Genomic DNA, 18,616 nt, shown 5'->3' with positions numbered 1-18,616 from the left:
ATTTGCTTTACTTCTGTTTGATTTCAGAAGTTTTTAATTTTCATATAATTGTATTTCTCAGTCTTTTTCTTGCTTGGCTCTGAGTTTTGTACTATGCTTTAGAGAGGCTTTTTCCGCTCAAAGATTATGAAACATCCACTCATGTTTTCTGCTAGTACAAATTCTGCTTACATTTAAATTCTTTGACCCATCTTGAGTTTATTTTAGTGTAAGGGGTGACTTCTACATCCAGTACCATTTACTGAATAATCTATCTTTCGCCATTTATTTAAAATGTCATGATATACTAAATTCCCATATATACTTGAGTCTATTTCTGGGCACTCTGTTCTTTACTATTGAACTTTTTATTCCAGTCACTGTGCCAGTTATTACCCTGTTTTGATACCCTTGCTCTATACTGTGTTCTATCTGGTAGAATGGGGAGAGGAAGCGTCAGAGAAAGAGAGAGATTATTCCCATTCATCACTTATCTTTTTCAGCACTTTTCGTTTTCCTGACTATTTTCTTTACTCTTCCAAATGAACTTTGGCATTATTGTTAGATGCGCACACACATTGGGAACTTTCACCCTCCATGATAGTGACAGTGTGGAGAAAAGGGTCAGTAAGAGTCTGACCTTAAGATTGGTCCATGGGAGCCATGACTGAACACCCTGCCCTTTCACTGCTTAGGGCTTGGAGGATCTGCAGAACCAGGGCAGAGGATCCCTGGGAATCTGTGGATCTGGGAGCTGAGAGGAGGTCCATTTGGGACCCAGGGTTCAGTGCTAACCTGTCTTCATACCATCCTTAGGGTATGAGGGACAGAATCTGGGGAAGATCCTCAAGGATTTAGAGACGAGTAAGGTGGTACACATGGATCGATGGTCTGTGGAGGTGATACCCCAACAAACTGAAGAAAAGAGTGACCCAGTCCCCTTTCAAATCATCAATAACTACTTCTCCATTGGTGTGGTCAGTGGAGTGGGGCATGGGGGGGACGGGAGGAAGTGGGAGTTAAGCAGGCAGAGGCTGGAGGAGGGCAGAAAAGGAAGGTAGAGGGTAAAGGAGCTGTGACACAGGGAAATCAGAAGTGGGCACAGTGGTGTGAGTTGCAAGAAAAGAATGTGGGACGAAAAAAAAAAATCAGAATGTGGGACGTATCACTCCCAAACTGGAGAGTTAAAGAGAGAGAGGGTTCTGTGCTGAGGAATGAGGCAGCCTCTGATCTCATGTGCCCTGGACTCCCCAGGATGCCTCTATTGCTCACCGATTTCACATCATGCGGGAGAAATATCCTGAGAAGTTCAACAGCAGGTGAGGGAGAGGGGGCGGGTGTGGGCATACACAGTAGCAGGGACCACGTGGTGGCCAAGTCTGACTCGGTGCTTAGACGGGCAGTGACACCTCTAGGAAGCCCCTCAACCAAGCTTCCCTGTTCCCCACGGGACTGCAGTTGGGAGGTTGATGCCCTTTCCTGTCACTTAGCCCACCTGTGCCAGCACTCTGTAATTTGTCCCCTCCCTCCTGGGCCTGGTGTTGGGGCCGACACAGAATGAAGAACAAGCTATGGTACTTCGAATTTGCCACTTCTGAATCCATCTTCTCAACGTGCAAAAAGCTGGAGGAATCTTTGACAGTTGAGGTGCGTGTGATGAGAGCCAACCCCACATCCTTTTTAGCCCCTTATATCTTACTTTCTCCCTCCACAGGAGCCCTCAGGAACTTCTCATATTCTTGAACCTATACTTTGACCTCCCTGCTCTCTAATCCCGATTTCCCAAGTTTGTAAGATACACCAGTCCCTACTTCCCTCCACCTCTTGCAAACCTCCAAATCCTAGTCATCCCAGTGTGTTATCTGGTGGAGGGAGCGGTCACGTCCATCATGATGCCGTGAGGCAAGGATCTGTGCTCTCCTCCCCTCAGATCTGTGGGAAACCACTGGATCTGAGCAACCTGTCCCTAGAAGGCATTGCAGTGCTAAACATCCCGAGCACGCATGGGGGCTCCAATCTCTGGGGTGACACCAAGAGACCGCACAGCGATATCCATGGGATCAACCAGGCCTTAGGTGCTACAGCCAAAGTGATCACCGACCCTGATATCCTGAAAACCTGTGTACCAGGTAAGAGGAGCAGCCTTGGGAGCTGAGGGGGGGGGGAACTAAGGAGAAGGTGTGACTCTCTTCAGAGGAACCCTGCTTCTACAAAACCTGTCTCCCTACCTCCCACCCCCCCAGACCTAAGCGACAAGCGGCTGGAAGTAGTAGGGCTGGAGGGTGCAATTGAGATGGGCCAGATCTATACCAAGCTCAAGAATGCTGGACATCGGCTAGCCAAGTGCTCTGAGATCACCTTCCAGTAAGGAAAACTCAAGCTGGGGGCTCTGAGGGAAGGAGTGGGACCAGGAAAGCAGAAGGGTATGGGAATGGTGGGGAGGGACTGTACCAGACCTTCCTCAGTAACAAAGGGTCTCAAGGCCAACCTAAGAACAGAGTTTTGGTACTCGGTTGATAAAGAAATTGCCACCAATCTGCCTTGACCTCACACAGCACCACAAAAACCCTCCCCATGCAAATTGATGGAGAACCCTGGATGCAGACACCCTGTACAGTGAGTATTGCCTATGCCTGCCAAAAACTGAACCCCCAGGCTCCGTGGATCCTAAATTTCCATTCCACAGCTTCTTTACTTCCTGCTGAGGCCTCAAGTTCCCCTGTGCACCCTTCCTCCCAAATCCTGATTTCTCAGCCCCTGGCCTTCCTACCATGGCCTCTCTAGGACCCTGGCAACCCACCCTGAACCCTACAGATTTTCCCCTAAATCTCTGCTGCTCCAGCCCCAAGGCACTAGGTCTTATCTCTGAATGCGCCTCCTTCCTTTCCAGATCAAGATTACCCACAGGAACCAGATGCCCATGCTCGTGGGCCCACCCCCCCGCTCCTCCAATTTCTTTGGCTTCTTATGCTGAGGGGGGACATCTCAGCCTCCAAGCCAGCCTTGAGCCCACCTCCTTGTGCCTGGACTCTACTCCCTAGGCTCTGTACATTGCTGCCAAACACTCCTGCCAGCTCAGGGGAGTGTTCCTTCACCCTCACAGTATTTATTATCCTGCACCATCTCCACTATTCCCCATGCACATGTGCACACACACACATACACACACACATCACAAACAATACATTGAAAGTGCCTCATCTGAATAAAATGACTTTTTTTCCCACTGGGATATCTGTTAAGTAAGTGGTACACCTCCTTCCTTTATACCTCCACTCCTTTATTGACATAGATTCTCCCAGAAGTAAGGAAATAACAGCTCCAGGTTCTGAGTCTTTATTTCAGGCAATGGTAGTTTCCAAGGGAAGACTGGAGAAAAGATAGGCATTGCTGTCCACGCTGGGTAAATCATGACATCACGTGAGAGTACTCAGACCTGCTGCCCACTGAGGAGGGGGCTGCTCTCACCAATGGGGCAAGAACGGAAGACCCAGGGCAGACGTAGCCACTGGGTTCTGCCGGGTGGCAGCTGGGGAAGGGGGAGAGCTCGGCCCTGCTTTGTACGTCTTCTCCTGATATTGGGAGAAAAGCAGGGATACTGGTTAGTGGTAGTCAATGGCAACCTGTTTGTGCTTCTCCAGCCAAGAGGATGAATCATATCCCAGGTTTCCTTGGCCTTGATCCTGGCTCCTTCCCCTCCTTCTCACCAACAGAGTTCATCCTCTCTTATTTCTGTGGTAACCTCTGTCCATTCCCCTCTCACCCTACAAGCTTCCCTGCTTTGAGGCCCTTGGCATCCCAGACCTAGGGATTTGCCCTTCATGCAGGTGGAGAACTCACTTCACCCAGCCTTCTCCACTCTTGATATTATTCATAACAAAAATCATCAAGATCATCATTTATTGCACTCTTGCTTCAGAACCAGGTGCTTTACCCATTGTCCAGAATCCTGACAACAGCCTTACAAGGCAGGTATCAGTTTTCCTACCTTTCAGAGGCTCAGAAAGGTTAAGCTACTTCCCCAAGATCCCACCAGCAAGACTGCATGCAGCCTAGACCTGTTTAACTTCCAAATCTGGGCTCTTTCCTGGACACTATGCTTTCTTGAAGGGGGTGGTGGTTCCATCATGAGCGGTGGTGCTAAGGGATAAGGGGGTGTGAGCGGCATGGTGTGGCTCTCACCTATATACCAGAGATGCGAGCAGCAAAGCCATCAATACCAGCAAGATGCCCAAGAACAGGGGAGCCTGCCCGAAGCCTGCTTCTTGACCTACAGGCAGAATCCCAGACATAGCTATAGTCAGCATCTGCTTCCTGTCACATATCCTCTACCACTCCCCTTCTTCATCCTACCTCTTGTCCAAGTACCTACCAGGCATGACAAGCTGGGTGCTGACCATTGCCAGGCTGTCGGCATCAGCCAAAGACACATTGAGGCAGTAGGTCCCCGAGCCGCCCTTCAGTACCTGGTGCAGAACCAGCTGGCAGTCTGGGCTGGGTGGCACAGGCTGACACAGCCGCTGGGCAGGGGGCTGGCACCCTGGCGATGAGATGTCTATGCAGGCCTCCTTGGGTAGCCTGGGAGAGATGTCAGCTTATGTCAGGGAGTCTGGGAAGGAACAGTAGACACCAGAGAGCAGGGCAGCAGTCAACCCGAGAGTTCTCGGGGCAATCAGTGGGACACTCACCCGCCTTGGCAAGACACAGTCAGCTCAAATGCATCTCCTTCACTGGATGGCACAGCCTGCAGGATCTCAGCACTCTCAATACCCTCTGCAAAGGTGCAAGGTTTTAAGCCTGGGACTCCTCTACCAGTCCTCCCTAAAGGCCCACGGACAGGAAGGTCCTCGGGCTACCTCCCCGATCCCATCCTCATGCCTTCAAATGAAAACCCTGGGATTTGGGTATTCTTGTTCAGGTGGGTAACTCCTTCCAGGGTGTGCTTCCACTGGGCAGCCCTAAGCCGCACACGCCTTCCCTCCACCAGCTCCCAAAGTAGGCAAGACTCACGGACAATGTCCAGGGTGAGGGAAAAGGAGCCATATCGATACAGAACACAATCCAGGGGGACTTGTCGCTTCACCAGGATTAAGGTGGCTGTGTCATCCAGCAGGGGGCTCTGGGAGCCTGGCAGGAGAGGATTGAAAAGGCAAAGTCATGAGACAAATGACACCTGGAAACAGGCCAAGCAGGCATTTTTCCAGGTAGAGCCAGAGCTACTGGATCCAGGCTTGGAATCAGGCAAGAGCTGGGAAATCTCATTTTATAGATAAGGAAACTGAGGCCCAGAAGGAGAAATGACTGCCCCAGAGTCACACTTAGGGGTAGAGCTGGAGTTTTAAAAATCCCAAATGTTTATCACACCCCACACTGTGCCAGGTCCTGGGTTAGACACTTGATGTATGTTAACTCATTATAGTGTCACTATCTTATTCCTCCCTTTTCAGTGTTTCTACCACAATTCCAGGTAAACCTACTTTGGGATGGGAATCCAGAGGTGGGAAATGGTGTTAGAAACTGGGAAAGATTTCTATGCATTTACACTTAATCAGAAAATGAGATATAAGTATTATGTAAATGATCACAGACTGCTCCCTGACCTTCACTTTAGGGAACAGGTCTTTTCAGAGACATAGGAGCAACAAGCTCTCTCCCCATGGCCTAGGAGAAGACCCTGGTTTCCTGAACTCTGGATCTCTTCCATACCATTAAGGGGAACTTGGGGGGCTTTAAAACCAGTGCAGACTCTGAAGGGACTCCACTGGTAAGCTAAGGATTGGGTAACATCTGGATCCAGAATAAGTCTTTCAGGTCTTTAGAGCTGTGACAAATGCCCCCACCTCAATGAACCTCATTCATTCTGGCCCTCTTACCTGTAATACCTTCTGTAGACAAGAATGGGCTGGCATCTGGACTGTCAGGCTCAGGGGTGGGTACCTCTCCAGCTGTGGTCTCCACCAGCTCTGTAGTTGTTACCTGTGCAACTGTGGTTCCAGAGGGTTCTGCAGTTGACACTTCAGGTGTCGTACCTATGGCCTCTGCAGTTGGCATCTCTGCAGGTGTGGTACTTATGACTTCTGAGGCTAGTACCTGCTCAGCTGTGGTACCTGTGCCCTCTGCAGTTGGTATTTGCACAGCTGTGGTTCCAGAGGGCTCTGCAGTTGGCACCTGAGCAGGTGTAGTGCCCACGATTTCTGCAGTTGGCACATGCCCAGCTGTGGTGCCTGGAACTGGGGAGGAGCCACAGGAGGTGAGAGGAATGGCAGCCTGTAGCACCACCTGTGCAGTGACTGGGCCAGACTCTAGGTAAGTGTGAGTGACCACAAGTGCCCGAGAGATCAGGGTCCCAGTACTGTCTCCAAAGTCCCAGGTGTAAGAGAGGTCAGCCCCAGCCAAATAGCCACTGGGGTCGTGGAGCCGGAGGGCAAAGGTCAGAGGTTGCTTTCTCAGGAAGTGATTGTTCATTCCATCCAAGGCCTGCAGCTGAGAGACGCTCACAGAGAAGGGCACCTGGTCTGAGATTGGAGCCAGAAAAGGTGAGAACCAGGTCTGGGCCACAGCTTCTTCTTTCACAGCCACATCCTCTAACCCCAAGCTGCCTGGCCCTTCACTGGCTCCAAGCCCCACATTCCTCTGCCCATGTCTTCCTGGCTCTGCCCCTATAAGGTGCCCCTACACACCATTTCCTCTTTCCCCTTTCCTGCCCAGCCAAGCTTCCCCACCTCCTCCTGCCCTGAGACTCGTCTTGTCCCTTCCTAAGTCCTTACCAGTAATGGTGAAGGCTGAGCGGGAGTGAGCGAGGGATACGTAGCTCTGGGACCCCCGGCGGTGGTAGACAGTCACTTCCATGATGTGTGTGCCCAGCACTGCCTTGCCTGTCCCAATGCTCAGTCCAGACACTGGGCCCCCGAGAACTTGCCAGTATTGGCCTGAGGTTTTCAGAAAGAAGAGTAGAGAAGGGGGTTACTGGTCAAAGGGGACTGGGGAAGGGTTAGAGACAGGGCACCAGAGAAGGAAGGTCAGGAGATATATTGAGAGGATGGTTATTTCAGAGGGTGTTTGGAAGTTTGTATATGAGGGCAGGAAAGGAGTCCTAACGAGGGGTTCCATGGGATGGGACTGTAATTGGAGAAGGGTTCCCAGAAAGAAGTATAATAGAGTTAGCCAGGTGCTGTGGAAGAAGACGGAATCATGGGGAGGTGAAGATTAGGGAAACTCACAGAGTTTAGGGGTGGGACCAAAAGAAAAGGGATCAGGTAGGAAGAGATGAATCCAAGTGTGGGTGACAGGCCAGAGAAGGGAGTCTCTCACCCCAGGTCTTCCAGACATAAACAAAGCTTCTTCTCTGAGGTGAAGGGCCAGGCGGACAGGCCCTCCCATCGGGGAAGATGCAGGTATCATCAGGTTCTTGGGGATACACTGGCTGTCCTCCCCACACCTGGCTCCCTGAAAGGAAGATACAAAGTCACCCGCAAACCCTGGCTTTCCTTATTATACACCAAAACCTTTAACATGGCTCCCAGAGCAGGGCTCTGGGAATACTCCCTAGCTACAAAATATATTCTCCTTGATATAACCCACTGTGGGTGGTAGTGGGGAGAATGGAAACTATAATTAAAGATTCCTTTGTAGGGACTTCTCTGGTGGTCCAGTGGTTAAAAGACTCCACTTTTCCAATGCAGGGGGCATGGGTTCAATCCCTGGTCAGGGAACTAAGATCCTCCATGTTGAGCGGCCAAAAAAAAAAAAAAAAAAAAAGATACCTATGTAAGTATAATACATAGAGATTGGAGAGAAAGAGATTGGAAATGTATCAAAATGTTTAGAAAGATTTGCTCTGGCTAGTGGGATAAAAGTAAAAATAACAGCACCAGCTAACATCTATTGAGCCTTTACTGTAGGCTAGGGCAGGCATTATGCTAAATTCTTTATATATTATCACATTTTAATCCTTACAACAACCTTTTAACTTTTTTTTTTTTTTTTTTTTTTTGCGGTACGTGGGCCTCTCACTCTTGTGGCCTCTCCCGCTGCGGAGCACAGGCCCCGGACACGCAGGCTCAGCGGCCATGGCTCACGGGCCCAGCCGCTCCACGGCATGTGGGATCTTCCCAGACCGGGGCACGAACCCGTGTCTCCTGCATCGGCAGGCGGACTCTCAACCACTGCGCCACCAGGGAAGCCCTACAACAACCTTTTAAAGTAGTATCATCCCTATTCTACAGATTAAGGGAATGGAAGCACAAAACAATTAAGTGACTTGCCCAGGGTCACATACTGGTAACAGGTTTAAATCCAAGTCTGTCCAACTTCTAAATCCACTGGGTCTTTTGTCCCCCATTTTGGGGACTACAATTTTTTTTTCTTTGTGCTTTATCTGTGTTTTCTAATCTAAGTACATATATAATTTGTTTAAAAAAAAGAAGAAGAAGGAGAAAGGGCATGAGCTGAGCCCTGGGAATGAGGCCTGGAGTGGAGTGGTACCCACCGTTAATGATGGTGTTGTTGGCCCAGATGACCTGCCCATCTGACAGCACCTTTTGGCTTTCAGGGAAGTGCAGGGCAATAGAGAAGGAGGCGTTTGCCCCACGCAGTGTAGGCCCATCATTGCTGACCTTCAGAGATACCTGGCCACCTGGAAAGGGCAGCTGCGTTAGCTGGGACTCCTTGGCTTCCCCTCCCCATATGCCTTTTCCCTTTCTGTCTTCTCAACCGACATTCAACCCAGTCCTTGCTCCTCTCCTCTCCCCACCCCATTCCCACCATACCCTCCCAGAAATTGCCAAGTTCCTACCTCTCCAGCAGTGAGGCCCCTGGCTTTCTGTCCACTCTGGATATAGCTGCCTATTCCATGCTTTAGTTCTGAGCTGCCTTGAGACACCAAGCCAGTCCCGGTCTCTGGGTCCTAAAAGGAAGGTATAATGAGGACCCTCAGGTCATCACTCCCTTCTCAGGGGACCACAGTGTCCCATGTCACATCACTCATTCTCACATTCGAAGTGCATTTTAATTTACCCAATACCCACCATGTACCAGGCACTGTGCTAGGTGCAAAGAACTTAAGAAATGAAAAAGAAATGGTCCTAAAGAGATTCAGGTTAAAGTAGATGAAACAGACATATGCATAAATTACTATAATTCAAGGCACTGCTTAATATGAGCCATAATAAACATGCACGATGTACAACAAAATGACAGAATAAACAGATTAATTCCACTCTGGTAGACTGGGAAGGATCCAATGAGGAGTTGGCCTGTGGCATAAAGCATTCTAGGCAGAAGGCCCAGCATGAGCAGATGCATGGAGGCATGGAAGCACATGGCATGATAGGGGACCACCAGCAATGTGGTTGAGGTACACCGTGAGAGATGAGGCCAAGAAGATGGGGTGGGGGCTTTGAGTGCCAGGCGAAGGAGTTTGGCCTTTATCTTGTAGGCAAGACCACCTCAGATGATTTTTGTTTGTTGTATTGAGATATAATTCACATACCATAAAATTTACCCTTCAGAACTTTTGGAATATGATCAGATTTGTGTTTTAGAAGGATCACTTCAGCAAGCAGTGAGGAGGATGGACCAGAGGCAGGTAGAAATTGGGAGTGGGGACAAACAAAATTATTATAACTGACCAAGAGAGAGGTCTGAAAGAAAAGGATATGATGGCTCTCCACATGCCTCACCCAGATCCAACAACTATCAACATGTTGCCACATTTGCTTTATCGATCCTTTGTTGTTGGTTTGTTTTTTGGTTAAAGCATTTAATTTTCTCTTTTACAGTATTCATTTTTAATGCTGTACTTTTCTTTCTTTCTTTCTTTCTTTTTTTTTTTTTTTTTTTTGCGGTACGCAGGCCTCTCACCCTTGTGGCCTCTCCTGTTGCGGAGCACAGGCTCCAGACGCGCAGGCTCAGCAGCCATGGCTCACAGGCCCAGCCGCACCGCGGCATGTGGGATCTTTCCAGACCGGGGCACGAACCCGTGTCCCCTGCATCGGCAGGCGGACTCTCAACCACTGCGCCACCAGGGAAGCCCTCTTTCTTTCTTCCTTTCTTCCTTTCTTCCTTTCTTTCTTTCTTTCTTTCTTTCTTTCTTTCTTTCTTTCTTTCTTTCCTTCCTTCTTTCCTTTCTTCCTTTCCTTCCTTTCTTTCCTTCCTTTCTTCCTTCCTTCCTTCCTTCCTTCCTCCTTTATTTTTTTTGGCTGTGTCAGGTCTTAGTTGCAGCATGTGGAATCTTTTGTTGCAGCGTGCGGGCTTCTCTCTAGTTGTGGCGTGTGGGTTTTCTCTCTCTAGTTGTGGTGCATGGGCTCCAGGATGTGGGGGCTCCAGAGCGCATGGGCTCTGTAGTTTGTGGCACGCGGACTCTCTCCTTGAGGCGCGCGAGCTCAGTAGTTGTGGTGTGCAGGTTTAGTTCCCCCGCGGCATGTGGGATCTTAATTCCCCGACCAGGGATCTAACCTGTGACCCCTGCATTGGAAGGTGGATTCTTTACCACTGGACCACCAGGAAAGTCCCTGGCTAAAGCATTCACAAGCAAATCCCAGACATAAAGTTATTTAAAACCGTACAAATTCAGTATGTATCTGTAAAGAAGAAATATTTTCTTGAATAAACACAATGCTAGTTCACACTAGACAAAATTATTGAAACCAGTCCGTACAAAATTTCATGAATATCTAAAAATGTCTTCTTATGATTTTAAAAATCAGGATCCAAAAAGTAAGCACAATATTTTAAGAGCCTCAGGTGGACACGTATGAACAGAATGTTTCCAGAGTACAATAAGGAGCACAGTAAAAGAAAAAGACTTGAAACTGCACCATGAATGAGGGAAGTCAGATCAAGGAGAACTTCCTAGAAGTCTGTGAGACCAGGGATCTAGAGAAAGGGGGGCACTGGAATATGATGCAGATATTTCAGCACAGCAGAGACTATCCTCACTCCATTTCTAATATGTACCAGAAACCTGGTTGATTCTGCTGGGGGAGGATCTGGAATCATCCCACTGAGCATCCCACCACGAGAGCGAGAGAATTATAAGATGCCCCATTCTTTCTCCACTCCCAACCCTCCCTCCTCAGAGCAGCACGGGACATTCCAGACCCTCTCACCACCACCACCCCCCCTTGCTCCTGTCACGAGGCCCCAATCCCCCAGAGCTCTTTCATGTGATGCTCAGCTGAGACCCCTCTGCCTGTCTCTCCCAGCCCCAGAACAAAAGCCTGGGCTGTGATCGTCTATGCCCATCCCAAAGAGGGGATGTGGTGCCTCTTTACCCTCTATCCAATACATTCTCTTGCTCCTCACTTTAAATACCCTATCCCAAGTGCCTGAGACATTGCCTAAAAGAGTCTCCCACTCATTTTACTCCCTTGGAGCCCCCGCTCCAGCTCACTGCCCAGGGGGTCTCAGAATTAGGGCCACCAAGACCCACTATTCTCTTGCCCTTCCAAGCAAATGGAGTTATTTTCAGGCTGAGTCCCAAATCTTCATGTGGGGAGGGAGCTCAGTTGCCCATGTCCTCACTAAATCAAATGGGTGGAAGATGCCAGAAGCATTGCTGGTTATCTCCCATTAGGGAAGGGAAAACCAGAGCAAGTGTGCAATCCCAAATTCACACTTGCTCATGTCCACACACCCCACACTCACCTTCTGTGGCCCCCACAGCCAGAAGAGCACCCATCACAGCCACATGGAGAAGGCATTTTCTCAGCACCAGATCCATCCTGTTCTTTCCAGCAACCAAAGGCGCTAGGGCGTAGGACAAGCCCCTATATAAGAAACGGATGCTCATTTGCATAGCCCTTCCTCCTCTCCCTGCAGGGGAGGCCTGGTAGGAGCAGGAGGACCTGAGAAAGGCAGAACTGAGGAGGGATCCTGGTCCCTGGACATCCCGCTACTCAGTGACAGTTTCTGGTTTCACAGGGTCACGCTCATCTTAAAGCACTCCATCCCCCCGTGGAAAGAACTGACTGAAGGGCAGCTACAAAACAAAACACGTACCGGACACACACGATTCATCATGGGAGAGTGGATCAATTTATTGTGAGTCAAACCAGGAACCTCTCAAAAAGACTGTAGAAGTAGTGACCCTGTATCCAAAATCAAAGAGAGACAGTATCGGGGTAGGCTGAGAGACGGAGGCAACGACTCCTCCGAGGCCCGGGAGACCCTTACAATGAGATTCCCAGCTTCCTGCTTTCAGAGGAGGCTCCCTGGACCAGGTGGCATTCAATCTTAGGTCAATACACATTTTCCTAGGCGTGGTGAAAACGGCGAATTAGAGATCAGGAAATCCCTATAGACTCAGGACACAGGTAGGAAACTCGATCCCAAATCAGATACTTGGAAAAAGGTGTTCAGCCTCCCCACCTACGTTGAAACTTGTCTTAATGCCCCTCGGAACCAAACTTGCGCGGGTCGGGGTCGTTTGCAGAGAGGGACGCAGGGCTGGCCCCTCCCGCTCTGACGTTGACCAATAGGAAGATCTGAGGGCGGAGCCAGGGAAACGCGGGAAGGAGGGGCGGGGCTTCTGGTGGCGGTAGGGAACTGGGGGAAGGCGGTAACATTGTTTCAAGTTGGACAAATTGACAAGAGCGAGAGATACACTGCGTTCCATCCCGACCTGGGGCCACGGTACTGGGCCCTGTTTCCCCTCCTCGGCCCCCGAGAGCTGGGTGCCGCTTTCTGCAGGGTTCCCAGGCCCCCGCTCCAGGGCCGGGCTGACCCGACTCGCTAGCGCTTCATGGAGAACTTCCAAAAAGTGGAAAAGATCGGAGAGGGCACGTACGGAGTTGTGTACAAAGCCAAAAACAAGGTGACGGGAGAAGTGGTGGCGCTTAAAAAAATCCGCCTGGACACGTGAGTGGCCTCTGTACCCGGGACTCCTTACTCGGGAGCTCCTTGAGTGCCCCCTACCCCCACCCCAACCGGCGGTGGCCATCCAGGGACCGGAAGGTAGCAGGGAGGGACTTCTTTTGAAGTGGAGAGGTGGGTTGAAGGACGAGTAGAGGGTTTCCCGGGGGAGACTATAGGGTAGTGTAGAATCCATGGGAAATTTCCTCCCTAAAGGCGGGTGATGCCCCTAAATGTACAGTCAGAAAGACTCAGGAAGAGGAAGGAGGCCTCTGAGATGGGGGTTCCAGGACTCCCTGTGGAGCTGGGTTTTGCAGTAAGCTGTAAAGAGCACCTTTTTGAATGACGAGCCCTCCTCGCTGCCCCAACCCCACCCCCATCTTAGAATTCTCTCCCCCTTTCAAAAGAATGGCAGTTGAACCTCACTGGCCCCTCTAGAGAGGCTGGGTGCTGCTACTCCCGCCCCCCCCCCTTTTTTTTTTACCTGTTACCTTCTTCACCTTCACCAGGAGGCTTTGCTAACCTAACCCTGGGCAAAGAAGAAATAATGACCTTAATGTGTCCAAAAGCCAGTCCTGTCCATCCATGAATTAACCCCTGAAGCACCCCTTCTCTTCTCTCACTTTCCTAGGGGATGCTGGGGTGGTGTCTCTGTGGGGAGGCAGGGGGTGGGGTAGAATCACTGGGCTGGGAGAAAAGGAATATTTGTAACCACATTCCCATCTCTGCTCTCCCAACTTCTCCAAGTGAGACGGAGGGTGTACCCAGTACTGCCATACGAGAGATCTCTCTGCTAAAGGAGCTTAACCACCCTAATATTGTCAAGTAAGTATGTATCTGGGAGGTGCTCTGACAGTAAAGGAGGATGCCTTCTATTTGTGTTGTCTGGGCATTTCTCTCCCTCACCTCTATCCCTGGACCTCCCTTCCCTAGGCTGCTGGATGTCATTCATACAGAAAACAAACTGTACCTGGTTTTTGAGTTTCTGCACCAGGATCTCAAGAAATTCATGGACGCCTCTGCTCTCACTGGCATTCCTCTTCCCCTCATAAAGGTAATCCTTCACATCAACTCCTCCCAACATGGGCATGTCTTGGGGGGACTGAAGGCAGGCAATCCAGACTGAGTGTTGATTTGTGATCTTAGCTTCCTTCCCAGCCCTCATCCCCCTACACACACACACACACACACACACACACACACACAATCACACACACACAATCACACATACCTTTTTTGTGGCTCCTTCACTGCTCATTATACTTATTAACCCTAAGGCTGGGCAGGAGAATCAAAGAAGTTGAAACTCTAGTGAGTCAGCTTAGCAGCTCAGGTGGAAGGTGAGATGAAACTCAGATAAATGGGACTGGAGGGCACTTGGTAGACCCCTCCAAAAAGCCTTTCCACCTGCTTGGTGGGAGAAATAGCCAGTGAGTCTCTATTGTCTGTTTTTCTGGGTTCTTTACTCCCAGAGCTACTTTCCATCTATCAACAAACGTTTATCCAACACACATTTATTGAACACCTTCAATGTGCTGAACACAGGATATGGAAAAGAAAAGCAAAACTGAATAAAACCTGATCCTTATCCTCACTGGGATTACAGTCCAATCAGGGAAATGGCTTGTAAACATGGAATTATTATCTAACTAGTGAAGGCTTTAGTAGAACTATGGAGGCACAGAGGAGACCCTAATGTTCTCACGTTGATGGAAAAACACATTCTTTTCTCTCCCCTTGTCAGAGCTACCTGTTCCAGCTGCTCCAGGGCCTAGCTTTCTGCCATTCTCATCGGGTCCTGCACCGAGACCTCAAACCTCAGAATCTGCTTATCAACGCAGAGGGGGCCATCAAGCTAGCAGACTTTGGACTAGCCAGAGCCTTTGGAGTCCCTGTTCGTACTTACACCCACGAGGTGAGTCCCTCTCTGCATGTCTTCTCTGAACTTCCTGGGAGGTGTTAACAGGGACATTCACAACGTTTTTAGTAACTATCTGGCCAGCAGTTTCTCTCTCACTAGATGGAAAGTATCTCTGACACCCTAAGAGGTCTTAGAGTATACACGGAGTTCACATTTTGATAGATAACAAGCCAGGAGAGCTGGATGGCACACCATTAAAATTATGACCGATTGCCTCAAGTTTTCCAAGAAGGTTGCAAATTGGGGGTTCAGAAAATATGGTCCCCAGAACCATGGACTAGGCTAACTCTGGGCTAAGAAGTTGTACCCAGTTATTTTACTTAGGGGAAATCAGAGGGAAGGGAAGGATGGAGGGAAAGAAGTTGCTTGTTAAGAAGCTGAGTTAGCAGAGTAGTCCTGAGGAAGTGAGATGTGGGAATCTCCATGCCCCATACACCACCCCTCCCCTTCCTACGCTTGTCCTCAGGTGGTGACTCTGTGGTACCGAGCACCTGAAATCCTTCTGGGCTGCAAATACTACTCCACAGCTGTGGACATCTGGAGCCTGGGCTGCATCTTTGCTGAGATGGTACGGAGGCATGCCCGAGTTCTACCCAGCCCCCTCCTCCCCACATTCAAGAACAACAGAACTGTTTCTTGGCCTAGACCCATGGCCCTTCTCTTATCACAGGGTCCTTCCTCTAGAGTAGCACAAAGTGGGTGGTGGGGAAAGGATAGGACTGTCATCCCTGATGTCAACCACAATGTTAGGATATCCTCAAACAGCTTTAGCATGCAGTATACATATCTTATCTCTGAATTGAGCTAAATCATTTCTGCAACTGTTTTAGCTTTAGCCTGCATATACTTGGGAAAATGAGTTCCATTTAGTGTCCCCTTCATTTGGCCTGTAGACCTTATTGTAGGGCACCAGGAATGTGGTGAGGTCAACTGTGTTCACCTTACCCACACCTTTTATTTAAACTGCAGACTTACATCACATCCCCCCTCAACCTCTGGCTTTTCAGATTGAAGGATCCCTGAGGCCCAGTCTTATAAGGGAGCTCTCATCCCCTTTAATACAACAGTGGAGTGAGCTAAGTCTCCAAATCAAAGCAGCAGTATGTTTTATGGTCCCTTATCTGGGTTGTAACTGGGGGCATGGAGACCATTAGCCCATATATATAATGTGCATTTATCCCCCAGTGCATTACTTTACAATTGCCCATATTCATCTCTCAATTCATCAAAAAATATTTGTTAAGCACCTAGTGTGTACCCAGCACCACGCTAGGTGCTGTGGGGAACACAGAAGAAATGGAAGACACAGTCTCTGCCCGCTGTGCTCCTATCTAGAAGTGTCTGCACCACAAGGAGGGGGGATGACCGCAGTGTCTACCCCACACCCCGTGAGTGGCTTGGGATCCCTTTGCTACATGTCAGTGGCACCCCAGACATTCACCCCCTCCCAGCCCCACCCAGCCTTGGGGATCTGCAAAGCCATGGTTGGGGGAAGGAAGGAGGGGGCGAGGAGACAGATGAAGGGACTTCATTGTCTCAGGCTCTGTTTGACTGACCCCATGAAAGGCCCTGGGGAGGGAGTCATGGGGCCCTGCTGACCTTCCACTGCCTGTGGGAACCTCCATTATCCAGTGGGCAGTTTTGACTGACGTCAATGTGGGTCTTGGCTTTTCCTCTTTCCCCATTTTCAGGTGACCCGGCGGGCCCTATTCCCAGGAGATTCTGAGATCGACCAACTCTTCCGGATCTTTCGGACTCTGGGGACCCCAGATGAGGTGGTTTGGCCAGGAGTTACTTCTATGCCTGATTATAAGCCAAGTTTCCCCAAGTGGGCCAGGCAAGATTTTAGCAAAGTTGTGCCCCCCCTGGATGAAGATGGACGGAGCTTGTTATCGGTGAGAGTGGGGAGTGGGCACCCATTTCCTCTCATTCACTCCCCCAGGGCAGGGTTTTTCCAGGATGAAGGAAGAATGAGGCCCTGGACTCCTGGTCTTAGCATTTCCCTAGCCCCTGCTTCCCTCTCGCTGTTGTGCACCCATTAGATACAGGAAGGAGGGAAATGGGAACTCTGCCTTGGGTGAAAGGAATTGTTTCCCGATTTCTCAAAACACCTGCTGCCCATTTACTCCATTATCACATTACTGACGTCAGCATACATCTCTCCCTCCAGCAAATGCTGCACTACGACCCCAACAAGCGGATTTCAGCAAAGGCAGCTTTGGCTCACCCTTTCTTCCAGGATGTGACCAAGCCAGTACCTCACCTTCGACTCTGATGGCTTTCTCAAGCCCCTACTCCCAGTCTCACCCTCTCCTCCAGTGGGGGCATGATCTGGCTTGGCCCAGGGCTCTTAGCTCACTGATCTTGTCTGGCTGCCTTAGCACTCACCTGCCCCTCTTAGCCAGCCAACTCTGGGGAGAGGGGGTGGAGGGGAGAAATAGGTGAAATGGAAAGGAAGCGTCAATATTACATGCACTTAATCTGCACCATGCTCTCCCCTTCCTCTTAGTCATTGCTTAGGAGGGCTGGTATTTAAAAAAAAAAAGTTAAAAGACTGTTTCTCCTTCCTCCACATAGGGTTTGCCATCCCAGTCTCTGAAAGCCCCGCAATTATTATTTTCTGTGTTTCAGGTGACAGAGACCCCAAACCTCCCACAGCCCTGTGTAAGGCCAACTGATAGCAGGGGCACTAAGTTGGAACTTTTGAAAACCAAGCAAAACAAAAACATGGCGAGGGGTCTGTTTTAAAGAATTAGGTTAAAAAAATAGATCCAACCAGTTTATACCCTAGTTTTAGTGCTTCATCTCACCTAACAGTCTGGGAGACTCAAGACTCCCTGTCTCAGACTCCCAGTCTCTGCAGTCCTGGTGGGACTGCAGTAGAAATGATTGCTCCTAGTCTTCTTGCCTGTCCCTCCTACAGGCAAGGGGTCTCTGGGAGGCTCTGGGTCAGGGACTGTGCTTCACCGAGGCCTTATGAGGCAAGTGAAAGATGTTTGAATTTTTCTCTTCTTTTTAAGATTCTTAGTTCTTCAGGTGCTAGGTTCCATCTCCCTCTGAAGGCCAGCCCATAGGAGTGAAAGTTAAGGTTAAGACCTCATTTTGAGAATGCTGACACTTTTTTAGGGCTGTGCCTGTGTGGGGACATTGGGAAAAAAATATTTCTTTAAAAGAAGGATGAACAATTATATTTATATTTCAGGTTATAGCAGTTTTTTAAGTGGGAATCGGTGGGGATTTGTTGCCATGTGCACCTTGGGGTTTGTAACGCGAATGTTCAAAAAAAAAAGCTTTTTTTCTTTTTTATGATTTTGTCTCTCTTCTCCCACCTTTTGTCCTTGAGTGTTCTTGCTATTAACATTATTTGTAATTTAGTTTGTAATTGATTAAAAAAAAAGTTCCTGGTTTTATAGTTCATGTCTCTCCTCCTTTACTTTTGCATATTTACTGAAAGAATGGTGTGAGAGAATATGAATGTGTGCATGTGATAATAGGTTTCAGACCCCTTTTCTTAATCACTCTATGCAGGGCTACCCACCCCACTCCATTTCAACCTCTGCGATGCAATTGGGATAGTGCCACGGGTGGGTGAAGTGGGAATTATTGCCCCCATTTTACAGCTGAGGAAAGTGAAGCTTATGTATTTCCTACTTTACCTTCCCCTAAACCAGCATCTCCCCCACCCCACCCCACCCCCAGACACACATATCACATACACACAAGGCTCCAGTTCCAGATTTTCAATGTTAGGGCTCAGGAACAGCAGTATGGTTGGAAGTGGGCTCCAAGGTTAATTCGCATTGACGCTGCATTTCCCAGTAAGCTCGTCTTGTTTTCTTTTTACCGTTTTTATTTTATTTTTTT

General features: G+C 49.3%; 3 protein-coding genes across 9 annotated transcripts in view; 2 read left to right on the top strand and 1 right to left on the bottom strand.

Annotated features, from left to right (window-relative positions):
• The window catches only part of DGKA (diacylglycerol kinase alpha), a 29,068-nt gene extending 17,090 nt beyond the window's left edge, over positions 1 to 11,978 (top strand). For 4 of the 6 annotated variants that reach the window (XM_019952480.3, XM_033866502.2, XM_073788533.1 and 1 more), the window contains 7 exons: positions 796 to 956; positions 1,234 to 1,298; positions 1,536 to 1,626; positions 1,910 to 2,108; positions 2,223 to 2,343; positions 2,535 to 2,595; positions 2,870 to 3,221. In XM_019952480.3, coding sequence (XP_019808039.1) covers positions 796 to 956; positions 1,234 to 1,298; positions 1,536 to 1,626; positions 1,910 to 2,108; positions 2,223 to 2,343; positions 2,535 to 2,595; positions 2,870 to 2,953 — 782 coding nt within the window. In that variant the 3' untranslated portion in view covers positions 2,954 to 3,221. Of the gene's footprint in view, positions 1 to 795; positions 957 to 1,233; positions 1,299 to 1,535; positions 1,627 to 1,909; positions 2,109 to 2,222; positions 2,344 to 2,534; positions 2,596 to 2,869; positions 3,222 to 6,454; positions 6,516 to 9,831; positions 11,724 to 11,901 lie in introns of those variants that run through there. The other 2 variants (XM_073788534.1, XM_073788535.1) reach the window with 2 other exon arrangements.
• PMEL (premelanosome protein) lies at positions 3,300 to 11,737 on the bottom strand. Its single transcript, XM_033866505.2, has 11 exons — positions 11,626 to 11,737; positions 8,774 to 8,884; positions 8,468 to 8,614; positions 7,291 to 7,425; positions 6,747 to 6,908; positions 5,853 to 6,494; positions 4,990 to 5,106; positions 4,668 to 4,752; positions 4,352 to 4,557; positions 4,162 to 4,249; positions 3,300 to 3,551 (listed from the first exon to the last, which is right to left on the bottom strand). The coding sequence occupies exons 1-11, from the start codon at positions 11,699 to 11,701 to the stop codon at positions 3,410 to 3,412; spliced, it is 1,911 nt and encodes a 636-aa protein (XP_033722396.1). The 5' UTR covers positions 11,702 to 11,737; the 3' UTR covers positions 3,300 to 3,409.
• A 716-nt stretch (positions 11,979 to 12,694) lies between the features above and the next one.
• CDK2 (cyclin dependent kinase 2) lies at positions 12,695 to 18,160 on the top strand. Of its 2 annotated transcripts, XM_033866507.2 has the most exons (8): positions 12,695 to 12,837; positions 13,579 to 13,656; positions 13,765 to 13,885; positions 14,576 to 14,746; positions 15,219 to 15,320; positions 15,997 to 16,140; positions 16,444 to 16,647; positions 16,923 to 18,160. In XM_033866507.2, the coding sequence occupies exons 1-8, from the start codon at positions 12,722 to 12,724 to the stop codon at positions 17,025 to 17,027; spliced, it is 1,041 nt and encodes a 346-aa protein (XP_033722398.1). In that variant the 5' UTR covers positions 12,695 to 12,721; the 3' UTR covers positions 17,028 to 18,160. The 2 variants fall into 2 exon arrangements, with proteins under 2 accessions (XP_033722398.1, XP_033722399.1); XM_033866508.2 differs by lacking the exon at positions 15,997 to 16,140.
• Positions 18,161 to 18,616: the final 456 nt, after the last annotated feature.

Source organism: Tursiops truncatus, chromosome 11 (assembly GCF_011762595.2).
Source record: "Tursiops truncatus isolate mTurTru1 chromosome 11, mTurTru1.mat.Y, whole genome shotgun sequence".
Taxonomy (NCBI): domain Eukaryota; kingdom Metazoa; phylum Chordata; class Mammalia; order Artiodactyla; family Delphinidae; genus Tursiops; species Tursiops truncatus.
The sequence above is the reverse complement of the archived record's forward strand: the minus strand, read 5'-3'. Positions and strand labels throughout refer to the sequence as shown.

What these genes read in the sequence shown, in the direction of transcription:
- CDK2 (XM_033866507.2), top strand. Translation starts at nt 12,722, where the DNA reads ATGGAGAACTTCCAAAAAGTGGAAAAGATCGGAGAGGGCACGTACGGA. An exon ending in GCTGCATCTTTGCTGAGATG is followed by an intron (nt 15,321 to 15,996) that starts GTACGGAGGCAT and finishes ATATTTGTTAAG; the next exon opens with CACCTAGTGTGTACCCAGCA. An exon ending in CAGTGTCTACCCCACACCCC is followed by an intron (nt 16,141 to 16,443) that starts GTGAGTGGCTTG and finishes CCCCATTTTCAG; the next exon opens with GTGACCCGGCGGGCCCTATT.
- PMEL (XM_033866505.2), bottom strand. Translation starts at nt 11,701, where the DNA reads ATGGATCTGGTGCTGAGAAAATGCCTTCTCCATGTGGCTGTGATGGGT. An exon ending in CCTCACCCTGGACATTGTCC is followed by an intron (nt 4,753 to 4,989) that starts GTGAGTCTTGCC and finishes GCACCTTTGCAG; the next exon opens with AGGGTATTGAGAGTGCTGAG. An exon ending in CACCCAGCTTGTCATGCCTG is followed by an intron (nt 4,250 to 4,351) that starts GTAGGTACTTGG and finishes TTCTGCCTGTAG; the next exon opens with GTCAAGAAGCAGGCTTCGGG.